Source organism: Mercenaria mercenaria, chromosome 11 (assembly GCF_021730395.1).
Source record: "Mercenaria mercenaria strain notata chromosome 11, MADL_Memer_1, whole genome shotgun sequence".
In the NCBI taxonomy this organism is placed as follows: Eukaryota; Metazoa; Mollusca; class Bivalvia; order Venerida; family Veneridae; genus Mercenaria; species Mercenaria mercenaria.
This window is the reverse complement of record NC_069371.1, coordinates 56,346,796-56,361,109: the sequence shown is the minus strand read 5'-3', so window position 1 is coordinate 56,361,109 and position 14,314 is coordinate 56,346,796. Positions and strand designations below refer to the sequence as shown.

General features: G+C 39.1%; 1 protein-coding gene across 1 annotated transcript in view; it reads right to left on the bottom strand.

Annotated features, from left to right (window-relative positions):
- LOC123531414 (protein AF-10-like) overlaps positions 1-14,314 on the bottom strand; it is a 114,281-nt gene that overhangs the window by 47,882 nt on the left and 52,085 nt on the right. Inside the window, exon 10 of the mRNA XM_045312347.2 lies at positions 9,057-9,175. Within this exon, the coding sequence (XP_045168282.1) occupies positions 9,057-9,175 (119 nt within the window). The remainder of the gene's footprint in view (positions 1-9,056; positions 9,176-14,314) is intronic.

Genomic DNA, 14,314 nt, shown 5'->3' with positions numbered 1-14,314 from the left:
GAGAGGTCATAAGGTTTTTCTATTATTTGACCTACTGACCTAGTTTTTGAAGTCATGTGACCCAGTTTCGAATTTGACCTAGATATCATCAAGATGAACATTCAGACCAACTTTCATACAGATCCCATGAAAAATATGGCCTCTAGAGAGGTCACAAGGTTTTTCTATTATCTGACCTACTGACCTAGTTTTTGACGGCACGTGACCCACTTTCAAACTTGACCTAGATAAAATCAAGGTGAACATTCAGACCAATTTTCATGAAGATCTCATGAAATATATGGCCTCTAGAGAGGTCACAAGGTTTTTCTATTTTCAGACCTACTGACCTAGTTTTTGATGGCACGTGACCCAGTTTCAAACTTGACCTAGATATCATCAAGATGAACATTCAGACCAACTTTCATGAAGATCCCATGAAAAATATGGCCTTTAGAGAGGTCACAAGGTTTTTCTATTATTTGACCTTCTGACCTAGTTTTTGAAGGCACATGACCCAGTTTCGAACTTGACCTAGAAATCATCATGGTGAACGTTCTGACCAATTTTCATGCAGATCTTGTGAAATATGTGGCCTCTAGAGAGGTCACAAGGTTTTTCTATTTTTAGACCTACTGACCTAGTTTTTGAAGGCACGTGACCCAGTTTAAAACTTGACCTAGATATCATCAAGGTGAACATTCTGACCAATTTTCATGAAGATCTTGTGAAATATATGGCCTCTAGAGAGGTCACAAGGTTTTTCTATTTTTAGACCTACTGACCTAATTTTTGATGGCACGTGACCCAGTTTCGAACTTGACCTAGATATCATCAAGATGAACATTCTGACCAACTTTCATAAAGATCCCACAAAAAATGTGACCTGTAGAGTGGTCACAAGCAAAAGTTTACAGACGCACGGAATGACTGACGGACGGACGATGGACACCGCGCGATCACAAAAGCTCACCTTGTCACTTTGTGACAGGTGAGCTAAAAATTGGATGTAACATGCATGTGGTCTTGATTTTTCCCTACAGCCAGTAATAAAAATGTTACAATATAATCTATTTATAGTAATAACAAAGGGAGGTAATTCTAACAAGAGGACCATGATGGTCCTGAATCGCTCACCTCTTCCCACAAGACCCAGTTTTGAGTATGACGTCGTTTTTTCTATTATCTGACATAGTGACCTAGTTTTTGAGCTCATGTGACCCAGTTTTGAACTTGACCTAGATATTATCAAGATAAAAATTCTGAACATTTTCATGAAGATCCATTGAAAAATATGGTCTCTAGAGAGGTCACAAGGTTTTTCTATTATTTGACCTATTGACCTAGTTTTCGAAGGTACGTGACCCTGTTTTGAACTTAATCTAGATATCATCAAGGTGAACATTCTCACTAATTTTCATGAAGATCTCATGAAAAATATGGCCTCTAGTGAGGTCACAAGGTTTTTCTATTTTTATACCTACTGGCCTAGTTTTTGACCGCACATGACCCAGTCTCAAAAATGACCTAGATATCATCAAGGTGAACATTCAGATCAATTTTCATGAAGATCCATTGAAAAATATGGCCTCTAGAGAGGTCAAAAGATTTTTCTAATTTTAGACCTACTGACCTAATTTTTGACCGCAGTTGACCCAGTTTCAAACTTGACCTAGATATCATCAGGATGAACATTCAGACCAACTTTCATACAGATCCCATGAAAAGTATGGCCTCTAGAGAGGTCACAAGGTTTTATTATTATTTGACCTACTGACCTAGTTTTTGATGGCACGTGACCCAGTTTCGAACTTGACCTAGATATCATCAAGGTGAATGTTCTGACCAATTTTCATGAAGATCTTGTGAAATATATGGCCTCTAGAGAGGTCACAAGGTTTTTCTATTTTTAGACCTACTAACCTAGTTTTTGAAGGCACGTGACCCAGTTTCGAACTAGACCTAGATATCATCAAGGTGAACGTTCTGACCAATTTTCATGAAGATCTCATGAAATATATGGCCTCTAGAGAGGTCACAAGGTTTTTCTATTTTTAGACCTACTGACCTAGTTTTTGACCGCACATGACCCAGTTTCGAACTTGACCTAGATATCATCAAGAAGAACATTCAGACCAACTTTCATACAGATCCCATGAAAAGCATGGCCTTTAGAGAGGTCACAAGGTTTTTCTATTATTTGACCTACTGACCTAGTTTTTGATGGCACGTGACCCACTTTCGAACTTGACCTAGATATCATCAAGATGAACATTCAGACCAACTTTCATACAGATCCCATGAAAAATATGGCCTCTAGAGAGGTCACAAGGTTTTTCTATTATTTGACCTACTGACCTAGTTTTTGATGGCACGTGACCCACTTTCGAACTTGACCTAGATATCATCAAGGTGAACATTCTGACTAATTTTCATGAAGATCTCATGAAATATATGGCCTCTAGAGAGGTCACAAGGTTTTTCTATTTTTAGACCTACTGACCTAGTTTTTGACCGCACATGACCCAGTTTCAAATCTGACCTAGATATCATCAAGATGAACATTCAGACCAACTTTCATACAGATCCCATGAAAAATATGGCCTTTAGAGAGGTCACAAGGTTTTTCTATTATTTGACCTACTGACCTAGTTTTTGAAGGCACATGACCCAGTTTCGAACTTGACCTAGATATCATCCAGGTGAACGTTCTGACCAATTTTCATGAAGATCTTGTGAAATATATAGCCTCTAGAGAGGTCACAAGGTTTTTCTATTTTTAGACCTACTGACCTAGCTTTTGAAGGCACGTGACCCAGTTTCAAACTTGACCTAGATATTATCAAGGTGAACACTCTGACCAATTTTCATGAAGATCTCATGAAATATATGGCCTCTAGAGAGGTCACAAGGTTTGTCTATTTTTAGACCTACTGACCTAGTTTTTGAAGGCACGTGACCCATTTTCGAACTTGACCTAGATATCATCAAGGTGAACATTCTGACCAACTTTCATAAAGATCCCATGAAAAATGTGACCTCTAGAGTGGTCACAAGCAAAAGTTTACGGACGCACGCACGGACGCACGGACTGACGGACAGACGACGGACACCGCGCGATCACAAAAGCTCACCTTGTCACTTTGTGACAGGTGAGCTAAAAACAATGCTACCTCATGGTGGTGAACATTTGTGCCAAGTTACATCAAAATGCCTCCATGCATGAAGAAATGAAGAAGAAATCTCCAGACAAAGTCATTCTTGACTTTGACAATTGATCTCCAAGTGTGACCTTGACCTTTAAACTAGGGTTCTGGGTGTTGCGCATGACACATCGTCTCACCATGGGGTACATTTATGCCAAGTAATATTGTAATACCTTGATGTATGACAGAGTCCTGGACCGGACAGGAAAAAACAACCTATTGACCTTTGACCTCCAATTGAGACCTTGACCTTTGAGCTAGGTGTCCGGGTTTTGCTCAAGACATGTCGTCTCATCATGGGGAACATTGTGCCAAGTAATATTAAAATCCCTTCACGAATGGCAGAGTTATGGACCGGACAGGAAAAAAGTCCTCTTGACCTTTGACCCCCATTTTCTGACCTTGACCTCTGAGCAAGGGGTCCGGGATTTGCGCATAATACGTGGTCTCATCATGGGGAACATTTGTGCCAAGTGATATTAAAATCCCTTGATGAATGACAGAGTTATGGACCAGACACGAAACAGACCCTGTTCATGCCATGTTAACATTTGACTTCCAAGTGTGACCTTGACCTTTGAGCTAGGGGTCTGAAAGTTGTGCATGACATATCGTCTGATTATGAGGTACATTTGTGCCAAGTAATATTAAAATTACTTCACGGATGGCAGAGTTGTGGACCGGACAGGAAAAAAGCCCTGTTGACCTTTGACCTCCAATTGTGACCTTGACCTTTGAGCTAGGGGTCCGGATTTTGCGCATGACACGTCGTCTCATCATGGGGAACACTTGTGCCAAGTAATATTAAAATCCCTTCATGGATGGCAGTTATGAACCGGACAGGAAAAAAGCCCTGTTGACCTTTGACCTCCAGTTGTGACCTTGACATCTAAACTAGGGGTCCGGGTTTTGCGCATGACATGTCGTCTCATCATGGGGAACATTTGTGCCAAGTAATATTAAAATCCCTTCATGGATGGCAGAGTTATGGACCGGACAGGAAAAAAGCCCTGCTGGCCTTTGACCTCCAGTTGTGAACTTGACATCTAAGCTAGGGGTCCGGGTTTTGCACACGACATGTCGTGTCATCATGGGGAACATTTGTGCCAAGTAATATTAAAATCCCTTCATGGATGGCAGAGTTATGGACCGGACAGGAAAAAAGCCCTGCTGACCTTTGACCTCCAATTTTGACCTTGACCTTTGAGCCAGGGGTCTGGGTTTTGCGCATGACACATCGTCTCATCATGGGGAACATTTGTGCCAAATAATATTAAAATCCCTTCATGAATGACAGAGTTATGGACCAGACACAAAATTGTGGACGGACGGAATGACGGACGGAAAAGCGCATTCCTATAGTCCCCAAAACTGGTTTTCAACCAGTAGGGGCCTAATAAAGATATGACAGAAAAACAAAGGTTGCCGAAAAACTTTAACCAAGAAAGGTCACGCCGACGCCGACACCGGGGCGAGTAGAATAGTCCCCCTATTCTCCGAATAGTGGAGCTAAAAACAAAGGTTGCCTAAAAACTTTAACCTTAAAAATAACCTAAGTATAACACCTTGGTGACCTTGACCTTATGTATAATGGGCCCAGCCCCTACACATACTTTGTTTGTATGCTGGACAATGTTTATGTGAAGTTACAGTAAGATATAAGCAATGGTAACAAGGCAGTCTGAAAGACAGCTAAATCCCCCGCCACTGCTACGGATAGTGAAAGGGTAAACCCTTGACCTTTAGCTGTGACCTTGACCTTGAACTGACACGGCTGACTCATGAATTCTGCACTCTTGATGAGGTGTTCATTTGACCAAAGTTTCATGAAAATCCTTCAAGGGGTTTTGGAGATATAGAGCTCAAACCTTTGACCTTGAGTTATGACCTTGAGTTGACATGGCTGACTCATGAGCTCTTGATGAGGTGAACATTTGACCCAAGTTTGATGAAAATCCTTAAAGGGGTTTAGGAGATACAGAGTGGACACAAAATGGAAGGCTCAAACCTTTGACCCTAAGTTGTGACCTTGACCTTGAGCCGGCATGGCTGACCCATAAGTTCTGCACATCGTTTCGATGAGGTGATCATTTGACCCAACTTCTATAAAATTCCTTCAAGGGATTTAGGAGATAGAGAGCGGACACGAAATGGAAGGCTAAAACCTTTGACCTTGAATTTGACCTTGACCTTGAGCCGGCATGGCTGACTCATGAGTTCTGCATATCGCCTTGATGAGGTGATCATTTGATGAAAATCCTTCAAGGGGTTTAGGAGATATAGAGCGGACACAAAATAGAAGGCTCAAACCTTTGACCTAGAGTTGTGACCTTGACCTTGAGCCGACAAGGCTGACTCATGGGTTCTGAACATCGTCTTGATGAGGTGATCATTTGACCCAAGTTTCATGAAAATCCTTCAAGGGGTTTAGGAAATATGGAGCGGACACGAAAGTGTTACGGACAGACGGAAGGACGGACGGAGACCATTCCTATAACCCCCCACCACTTGTGGCGGGGGATTATCAAAGATATGACAAAAAAACAAAGGTTGCCGAAAAACTTTAACCAAGAAAGGTCACGCCAATGCCAGGGTGAGTAGAATAGCCCCCCTATTCTCCGAATAGTGCAGCTAAAAAGGAGTTATAATAACTTTGTGAAAAAGCAAAATAATGTTATAGAACCTGTGAACTGCATGCCATCACAATTAACAAGAGCTGTCTGATGACAGCGCGCACGACTATTCGAAGAATTGATTGAAGAATGGTGTTCAAGTATTTCCACGGATATTCAGACAAAAGAAATAAATAGATTAGACAAACAATGTTCCTGTATTACTTTGATTTCGATAAGTCTTGCACTAAATGGCAATATATGAGCCAATTTCAAAGTCCAAAAAGGGCCATAATTCAGTCAAAATAGTTATGTACTCTTGCCTACAGATAGAGACTATTATACTAAACAAGTGATAAAAGTTTCAAAGCCATATGTCAAACACTTTACAAAACAAGAGGGCCATGAAGGCCCTGTATCGCTCACCTGACCTATTGACCTAAAGATCATCAAGATCAACATTCTGACCAAGTTTCATTAAGATATGGTCATAAATGTAGCCTCTAAAGTGTTAACTAGCTTTTCCTTTGATTTGACCCGGTGACCTAGTTTTTGCCCCCACATGACCCAGATTCGAACTTGACCTAAAGATCATCAAGATTAACATTCTGATTAAGTTTCATGAAGATACAGTCATAAATCTGGCCTCTAGAGTCTTAACAAGCTTTTCCTTTGATTTGACCTAGTGACCTAGTTTTTTAACACACCTGACCCAGATTTAAACTTGACCTATAGATCATCAAGATTAACATTCTGACCAAGTTTCATTAAGATATGGTCATAAATGTGGCCTCTAAAGTGTTAACTAACTATTCCTTTTATTTGACCCCCGTGACCTAGTTTTTGACCCGACATGACCCAGATTCGAACTTGGCCTAAAGACCATCAAGTTTAACATTCTGACTAAGTTTCATGAAGATATAGTCAAAAATGTGGCCTCTAGAGTGTTAACAAGCTTTTCCTTTGATATGACCTAGTGACCTAGTTTTTGACTCCATCTGACCCAGATTTAAACTTGACCTAAAGATTATCAAGATTAACATTCTGACCAAGTTTCATTAAGATATGGTCATAAACGTGGCCTCTACAGTGTTAATTAGCTTTTCCTTTGATTTGACCCGGCGACCTAGTTTTTGACCCGACATGACCCAGATTCAAAATTGCCCTAAAGATCATCAAGTTTAACATTCTGACTAAGTTTCATGAAGATATAGTCATAAATGTGGCCTCTAGAGTGTTAACAAGCTTTTCCTTTGATATGACCTAGTGACCTAGTTTTTGACCCCACCTAATCCAGATTTGAACTTGAGCTATAGATCATCAAGATTTGACCAAGTTTCATTAAGGTATGGTCATAAATGTGGCCTCTAGTGTAAACTAGCTTTTCATTTGATTTGGCTTGGTGACCTAGTTTTTTATCCTACATGACCCAGATTCAAACTGGACCTTAAGATCATCAATATTAACAATCTGACCAAGTTTCATGAAGATACAGTCATAAATGCGGCTTCAACAGTGTTAACAAGCTTTTCCTTTGATTTGACCTGGTGACCTAGTTTATGATCCCAGATAACCAAATATCGAACTCGTCCAAGATTTTATTAAGGGTAACATTCTGACCAAGTTTCATTAAGATTGGGCCAAAAATGTGACCTCTAGAGTGTTAACAAGCTTTTTCTTTGATTTGACCTGGTGACCTAGTTTTTGACCCCAGATGACCCAATATCGAACTCGTCCAAGATTTTATTGAGGGTAACATCCTGACCAAGTTTCATTAAGATTGGGCCAAAATTGTGACCTCTAGAGTGTTAACAAGCTTTTCCTTTGATTTGACCTGATGACCTAGTTTTTGACCCCAGATGACTTAATATCGAACTCGTCCAAGATTTTATTGAGGGTAACATTCTGACCAAGTTTCATTAAGATTGGGCCAAATATGTGACCTCTAGAGTGTTAACAAGCTTTTCCTTTGATTTGACCTGATGACCTAGTTTTTGACCCCAGATGACCCAATATCGAACTCGTCCAAGATTTTATTGAGGGTAACATTCTGACCAAGTTTCATTAAGATTGGGTCAAAAATGTGACCTCTAGAGTGTTAACAGTCAAATTGTTGACGACGGATGGACGGACGGACGGACGACGGACGCCGGACACAGGGTGATCACTAAAGCTCACCTTTGAGCACTTCGTGCTCAGGTGAGCTAAAAATATGAACTGGTACAAAAACTTAACCAAGATTTCTCAGTCAAAAAGGGCCATAATTCAGCCAAAATCCTTGATGGAGTTATGTACTCTTGCCTATAACTGGACATGGTGATGGTAAACAGATGTTGAGAGTTTCAAAGCTTTATCTCAAAAGACTTTGTCAAAATATGAACTGGTAAGAAATATTAACCCAGATTTCTAAGTCAAAAAGGGCCATAATTCAGCCAAAATCCTTGATGGAGTTATGTACTCTTGCCTATAACTGGACATGGTGATGGTAAACAAGTGTTGAAAGTTTCAAAGCTTTATCTCAAAAGACTTTGTCAAAATATGAACTGGTAAGAAATATTAACCCAGATTTCTAAGTCAAAAGGGGCCATAATTCAGTCAAAATCCTTGATGGAGTTATGTGCTCTTGCCTATAACTGGACATGGTGATGGTAAACAAGTGTTGAAAGTTTCAAAGCTTTATCTCAAAAGACTTTGTCAAGATGTGGACTGGTACGAAATATTAACCCAGATTTCTAAGTCAAAAAGGGCCATAATTCAGCCAAAATCCTTGATGGAGTTATGTGCTTTTGCCTATAACTGGACATGGTGATGGTAAACAAGTGTTGAAAGTTTCAAAGCTTTATCTCAAAAGACTTTGTCAAAATATGAACTGGTACGAAAAACTTAACCATGATTTCTAAGTCAAAAGGGGCCATAATTCAGCCAAAATCCTTGATGGAGTTATGTGCTCTTGCCTATAACTGGCCATGATGATGGTAAACAAGTGTTGAAAGTTTCAAAGCTTTACCTCAAAATGTGGATTGGTACGAAAAACTTAACCCAAGGTGTGACGCTGACGCCGTGGTGAGTAGGATAGCACTACTCATTCTTCGAATAGTCGAGCTAAAAAGTATGTTATTCACTCCCAACAGTGGTTACTGGGATACTTGCTTACATACAAGAACTTTACCAAACCGGGATGTGTACGCTGATTAAGGGTCGAGTTCAACAGCTATTCCTGTTCTTCCAATAGGTGAACTAGAGGACCAGAGTTACTCACCCAGCTCTTGATTTCCTAGGTCTGCCGACAGTGAGGCTTTCTGTATCTGTGGTTGGAGTTGAGGTGGCACTATTTACCATACTAGATATCATACCATCTAGAGATGTTGGGAATGCTACCTGGTAACAATAAATGATTATGACACAAGTGTCTTCAAAACTTATTTCTTGATGGCATTGTTTTCATACTGAACAATTTTCAAAACAAAAGCTGCCATCGAATGCATGGACGCATGAACATACACATACACAGATGAACAATGCCATATCTATATCCCTACACCTTTGGCCTAGGATTAAAATGGACAACCAAGATTTTATTAACATGGTTATGTTAGTAAATCTGTTAATTACAGGGATTTTTTTACCATTTCAAACCTGGGGCCAGGGGCCCACTCAATTTGGAAAAATGGCACGCAAAACCTGAAAATTGAGATATTTCAAAAAGAAGTTTTACCATCATACAAACTTATTTCAGCACTGTTATTGTTATATGTTACATTACAAATACAGTTCATTTTTTCTGTTTTGTCCTTTGAAAGTGTCTACTAAATTACACAAAGAAAGTCACAAAAACCTCTCAGACAGTGAAGGGTCACTAAAACCATCAGACTTCGGTGGGTTAGTACCATCGTCACTTGTGTACAGTGTTTTATCAAAGACTTGATCCGAGAATGTGTTTAATTTATCATCGGTGTTCACTGATCTTACCAAATCCTGGGTGGCCTTGTTTCTCAGCACTTGTTTTATTGACAAAGCTGAAGCTATAGACAGCTCTTTGTTGTCAGCACTCAGCACACACTTTCTTTGTATCATATTTACTATTTATTGCTCGGCATATTTTCATTTCCACTAATAATTGGCGAGCTTGATTAAATGTGATGGCGGTCATGTATACGGAACATAGAACAGTTCGAAAGATTTAATCAAATTGGTACCAGAGCAGTTATTCGATTAACACAGGAACAGCGCTAACTCTTTTAAATATAAGGAACAAGTATCAAAACGAAAACTAATCGAATTAGTATCGGAAACCTGAAAATTGAGATTACCACAAAACTGGTATGTTTTGGCAGATTTTGGGGAATTTTGAACCTGAGGATTGGGAAAATAAGCAAATTTCTGCAATTGGGATGGGGTCGAAATTCGGCCCTATAATTGGCCTTAAAAATCCCTGAATTAGAAAACCTTGTGTGAAGTTTCAATCAAATACATGCTGGTGTTAGCAGGATACAGCTTGGTAACTGTATACAAAACTTTGGCTGAATTTTCTAAGTAAAAGAGAATGAGCCAAAATTTACATAAAATTGAACCAGAAGAAACTAAATTTGTCACCATCAGTATATCTGATGATTGGGAAGCCTTATGTGAAGTTTATATCTAATACATGTACTTGTTTGACACATGCCTTATAAAAGCATTTGATAGAATAGTATTTCAAGAGGGCCATGTTGGCCTTATATCATTTACCAGTTTCCGTTAAATCACAGCTCAAAAAGGTGTAACAAGAAACATTTCCTTCAAATTACTTTAAGAACAGACCTTAAGATTTATGAGAGAAGGTTTCCATATAGCCCTATATGGAAAACTAGCACTACCCCTGGCAGTCATTTTTGTGAAAAAATCAAGAGGACTTTAATGGATTTAGTACATGCATACGTTATCAAAGGAACATTTTTGTAGAATTATTTCAAAATATGGCCAGTGCTTTAGGAGAAGACGAGTTTTTCTGTAGATCAGCAGCAAGGCTTTTTGACAAACCAGAATAATATGTATTATCTTGGTAGATTATTACATTTATGATTTTTTAAATATATATACTGGTATGCATATTTTTTTTAATTTTAAGAAAAAAGATTTACAAACATGTATACGGAACAGTGACTAAGCCATGTTTTTGACACATCTTGGTGAAGAAAATATTTTTAAACAAGAGATCACAGTGATCTTGGCACCCACCAATGAGCCATTTTTGAATGTTCCAAATTTCAAGACTAGCTCAGTCAAAATCAAGGTCAAACTAGAAAATGCTTTTGTAAAAAAGCACATGTCTCCCCCAATGCAAAGTCCTATAGGCACGAAGTCAATAGGGGTCAGGAGCGAAAGTCAAAGAGACACTGATGGTTGGCTGCAATAGGGATCAACTTGGCATGTCCAGTCATCCCGCTAAATTTCAACACTAGTGGCCTAGTGGTTCTCAAGTCAATGTTCAGGCTCCTGTGACCTTGACCTTTGATCAAGTGGCCTCAAAATAAATAGGGGTCATCTACTCTGCATGTCCAATCATCCTATTAAGTTTCAACATTGTAGGTCAAGTGGTTCTCAAGTTATTTCCAAAAAATGATTTTACATGAACAGGCCACTGTGACCTTGATCTTTATTAGACTGACCCCAAAATCAATAGGGGTCATCTACTCTGCATGTTCAATCATCCTATGAAATTTCAACATTCTGGGTCAAGTGGTTCTCAAGTTATTGATCGGAAATGGTTATCAATGTTCAGGCCCCTGTGACCTTGACCTTTACCAGAGTGACCCCAAAAACGATAAGGGTCATTTACTCTGCATGAACAATCATCCTATGAAGTTTCAACATCCTGGGTCAAGAGGTTCTCAAGTTATTGATTGGAAATGGTTTTCAATGTTCAGGCCCCTGTGGCCTTGACCTTTAACAGAGTGACCCTAAAATCGTTAGGGTTCATCTACTCTGCATGACCAATCATCCTACGAAGTTTCATCATTCTGGGTCAAATGGTTCTCAAGTTACTGACCGGAAATGGTTTTCAATGTTCGGGCCCCTGTGACCTTGACCTTTCACAGAGTGACCCCAAAATCGTTAAGGGTCATCTACTCTTTATGACCAATCATCCTATTAAGTTTCAACATTCTGGGTCAAGTGGTTCTCTAGTTATTGATTAGAAATGGTTTTCAATGTCCAGGCCCCTGTGACCTTGACCTTTGACGGAGTGACCCCAAAAACAATAGGGGTCGTCTACTCTTTCTGACCAATCATCCTATCAAGTTTCAACATTCTGGGTCAGGTGGTTCTCTAGTTATTGATTGGAAATCGTTTTCAATGTTCAGGCCCCTGTGACCTTGACCTTTGACGGAGTGACCCCAAAATCAATACGGGTCATCTACTCTTCATGTCCAATCATCCTATGAAGTTTCAACATTCTGGGTCAAGTGGTTCTCTAGTTATTGATCGGAAATGGTTTTCAATGTTCAGGCCCCTGTAACCTTGACCTTTGATGGAGTGACCCCAAAAACAATAGGGGTCGTCTACTCCAGCAGCCCTACAACCCTATGAAGTTTGAAGGTTCTAGGTCAAATGGTTCTCCAGTTATTGCTCGGAAATGAAGTGTGACGTACGGACGGACGGACGGACGGACAGGGCAAAAACAATATGTCTCCTGGGGGAGACATAATTTCATTCCGACACAACACTGTGCATGTGGTCAATGCATGTGGTCCAAAATTTGAAAGCTGTAGCTTGAGAAATGTGAAAGTAGGTCACTAGATCATTTTCAAGGTCAAAGTTCATTTTGGTAAACAAAACTATGCATGTGCTTCAAATCTGAAGGCTGTAGCTTGAGAAATGTGAAAGTAGGTACTAGGTAAAAATCAATGTCAAATTTCAATTCAGAACACAAAACTATGCATGTGGTCCAAATTTGAAGCCTGTAGCTTCAGAAATGTGAAAGTAGGTCATTAGGTCAATCTCAAGGTCAAAGTTCATTTTGGTACACAAAACTATGCATGTGGTCCAAATTTGAAGGCTGTAGCTTGAGAAATGTGGAAGTAGGTCAATAGGTAAAAATCAAGGTCAAATTTCATTTCGGAACACAGAACTATGCATGTGGTCCAAATTTGAAGCCTGTACCTTCAAAAATGTGAAAGCAGGTCACCAGGTCAATGTCAAAGTTTGTTTGGGTACACAAACCTATGCAAGTGGTCCAAATTTGAAAGCTGTAGCTTGAGAAACGTGAAAGTAGGTCACTAGGTCAAGATCAAGGTCAACTCATGTTAAGGTTCATCTTGCCACTCAAAACTATACATGTGGTCCAAATTTGAATGTTGTAGGTAATGGACAAGAAGATTTTCAAAGTTCTTCCCTATATAAATCTATGTAAATTATAACAAGAGGGCCATGATGGCCCTATATCACTCACCAGTTATCATTGCACTTGAGGACAAGAAGGTCCTCAGAAAAAATATCTAAGTCCAAAGGACAGGAACAACTAAGGGAAAAAATTAAACCAAAAAGAAAAAAAAATTCTTAAAAGGTACAAATATGTCAAAATACATCTAAAAATTTGAGGTACCATCCATGTTGTATCACAGAAAAGTGGTCTCAGTTTTTCCCTATCCCCAATAATAAACAAGTTACTAAAAACAACCTATTTATAGTAATGTAAAAGGGAATTAATCAAAAACAAAAAAAAAAATGATTGTAAGTTAACAAAAGAAGGATCTGCCAAATAAATCTATTGACATAAATGAAATTTAAGATCAGTATCTTCATTAGTTACGGATATATACTCATGGTTTTTATTTGAAATAAAGGGAGGTAATTTGACATAAAATCAGTCTATAGTTATCTACCCTCATTGGCTCAGTCCAATTAATGACAATAATGAAATTTTAATAAGTCCTGCAAGTACTTACTGATATAAATCCATTTTGATTACAAATGGATCTGATTTGTCATGGAATCCAAGATTTATTGTTGTTGAAGATATTTTGGAAGTTTGTGTCAAATAAAACCATAAATGAAGTCTCTATATGGCTGCAAAAGCCAAAATAGCCAATTTTGGACCTTTAAGGGGCCATAACTCTGGAACCCATGAAGGAATCTGGTCAGCTCAAGAAAGGAACCGAGATCTTGTAGTGATACAAGTTTTGTGCAAGTTTGGTTAAAATCAAATCATAAATGAAGCTGCCATTGGTCAAAAAGCTAATTTTGGCCCTTTCAGGGGCCATAACTCTGGAATCCATAATGGGATCTGGCCGGTTGAAGAAAGGAACCAAGATCTTATGGTGACACAAGTTTTGTGCAAGTTTAATTAAATTCAAATCATAAATGAAGCTGCTATTGTGCAGACAAGGTCAAAATAGCTAATTCTGGCCCTTTAAGGGGCCATCAATCTGGAACCCATAATGGAATCTGGCCAGTTCAAGAAAGGAACCAAGATCATATGCTGATACAAGTTGTGTGCAAGTTTAGTTAAAATAAAATCATAAATGAAACTGCTATTGT